The sequence below is a fragment of the Penaeus monodon genome, chromosome 24 (assembly GCF_015228065.2).
Source record: "Penaeus monodon isolate SGIC_2016 chromosome 24, NSTDA_Pmon_1, whole genome shotgun sequence".
Classification (NCBI taxonomy): Eukaryota; Metazoa; Arthropoda; class Malacostraca; order Decapoda; family Penaeidae; genus Penaeus; species Penaeus monodon.
The window spans coordinates 13,022,886-13,024,095 of NC_051409.1; the positions used below are offsets into that span (position 1 = coordinate 13,022,886).

At 35.8% G+C, this 1,210-nt stretch overlaps 1 protein-coding gene across 1 annotated transcript in view; it reads right to left on the reverse strand.

Annotated features, from left to right (window-relative positions):
* Positions 1-833: 833 nt before the first annotated feature.
* Positions 834-1,210, reverse strand: part of LOC119588858 — a 2,015-nt gene continuing 1,638 nt past the window's right edge. The window contains exons 5-6 of the mRNA XM_037937497.1: positions 944-1,082; positions 834-891 (exon numbers count right to left, since the gene is read on the reverse strand). Coding sequence (XP_037793425.1) covers positions 834-891; positions 944-1,082 — 197 coding nt within the window. The remainder of the gene's footprint in view (positions 892-943; positions 1,083-1,210) is intronic.

Below are 1,210 nucleotides of genomic sequence, written 5' to 3' on the forward strand. Positions count from 1 at the left end.
AATAAACTAAAACATAATGCTGGCAGAGATAGCAGACCTTTTTCAATAGCCTTGATGCGTGACCGGAGCGCTTCAGTTGTCGTCTCCCACTGTTTATTCAGCTTTGTAAAGTCCTTGGAATACCCATTTGTCCCTTTTTTAAAAAGGCACGCTGATCATTTATGTGTTTCATGTTGCCCTGTTCCATTTCAACTTTTTGTGACAAGTCCTGTAAAGTACAGAATAGATGATGTTACTAGAAGAGATTTATCCAACATTCACTTCAGTTCAGGTGCACTGAGGTACTGTACCTCCTTTCTTACTTTTAACCTATAGAATAAATGCATCTTATCCTAAGTAATTCAAGCTAGTAATACCCATCTCATAAAATTAGAATAAAAATGAATTAGGTAGGGCAAAAGGAAAAAAACAGATGGAGGTAAGGTATTGTGAAGTAAAATGAGAAAATACAAGAAATAAAAGGTAAAGATATAAAGTCAGATGATAACAACAAATAATGTAAAAGGTTAGCAAAGAAAGTCTGATTCTTTACTTTACCTGAAACTTCAATAGCATGTCCTGCATCTGGGGCAAACTGGACACAACATGCTCAGTAGCAAGGGCAGTTTCAAGACTTTCCAGCCATTTCCTAGAAGCTTCCATAGCCTTACAAGTGCTCTGGGGGCACTGAACTTTCAACGACCTTGGGTGGAGAAACTTGTCCCAACCTTTCTTTTAGAGTTTACATTTCCTTTACAACCTTTTTAAAGTCAAAAGGGGAAATAATTTTTACAATTAATTATTAATTAGTGTGACTGAAGAATAAAATGCCAATTGGGATTTGTAATTATTCTTTATTCTTTAACATTTGAAAACTTTGTATTCTGAGAAAAACACAATGCCATAATTGTACTATACAGAAAATCATACAGAAGTAACAGTGAGACATTTAAGCAAGCCATACCTTATTTTAAGAGCTTCCCACTTAGTAATAAAAATCTGAACTTGTTCCATCACTGGTTGTGTTTCCTGTGCAAAGTTGCTATCAAGTGCTTCACATGCTACCTTTAGAGCACTAATCTCTGATTCATGACTCTCCATGGCTGAAATTTTCTCGAGAGTAAAACTAAGTAAAGATCTTAAAACAAAGTCATGCCCCTTTCACAACCGTTCACAGGCGTAGCCAAGACTATCTGGGCACGAAGATTATAAAAAGCAAATACGCAACAAA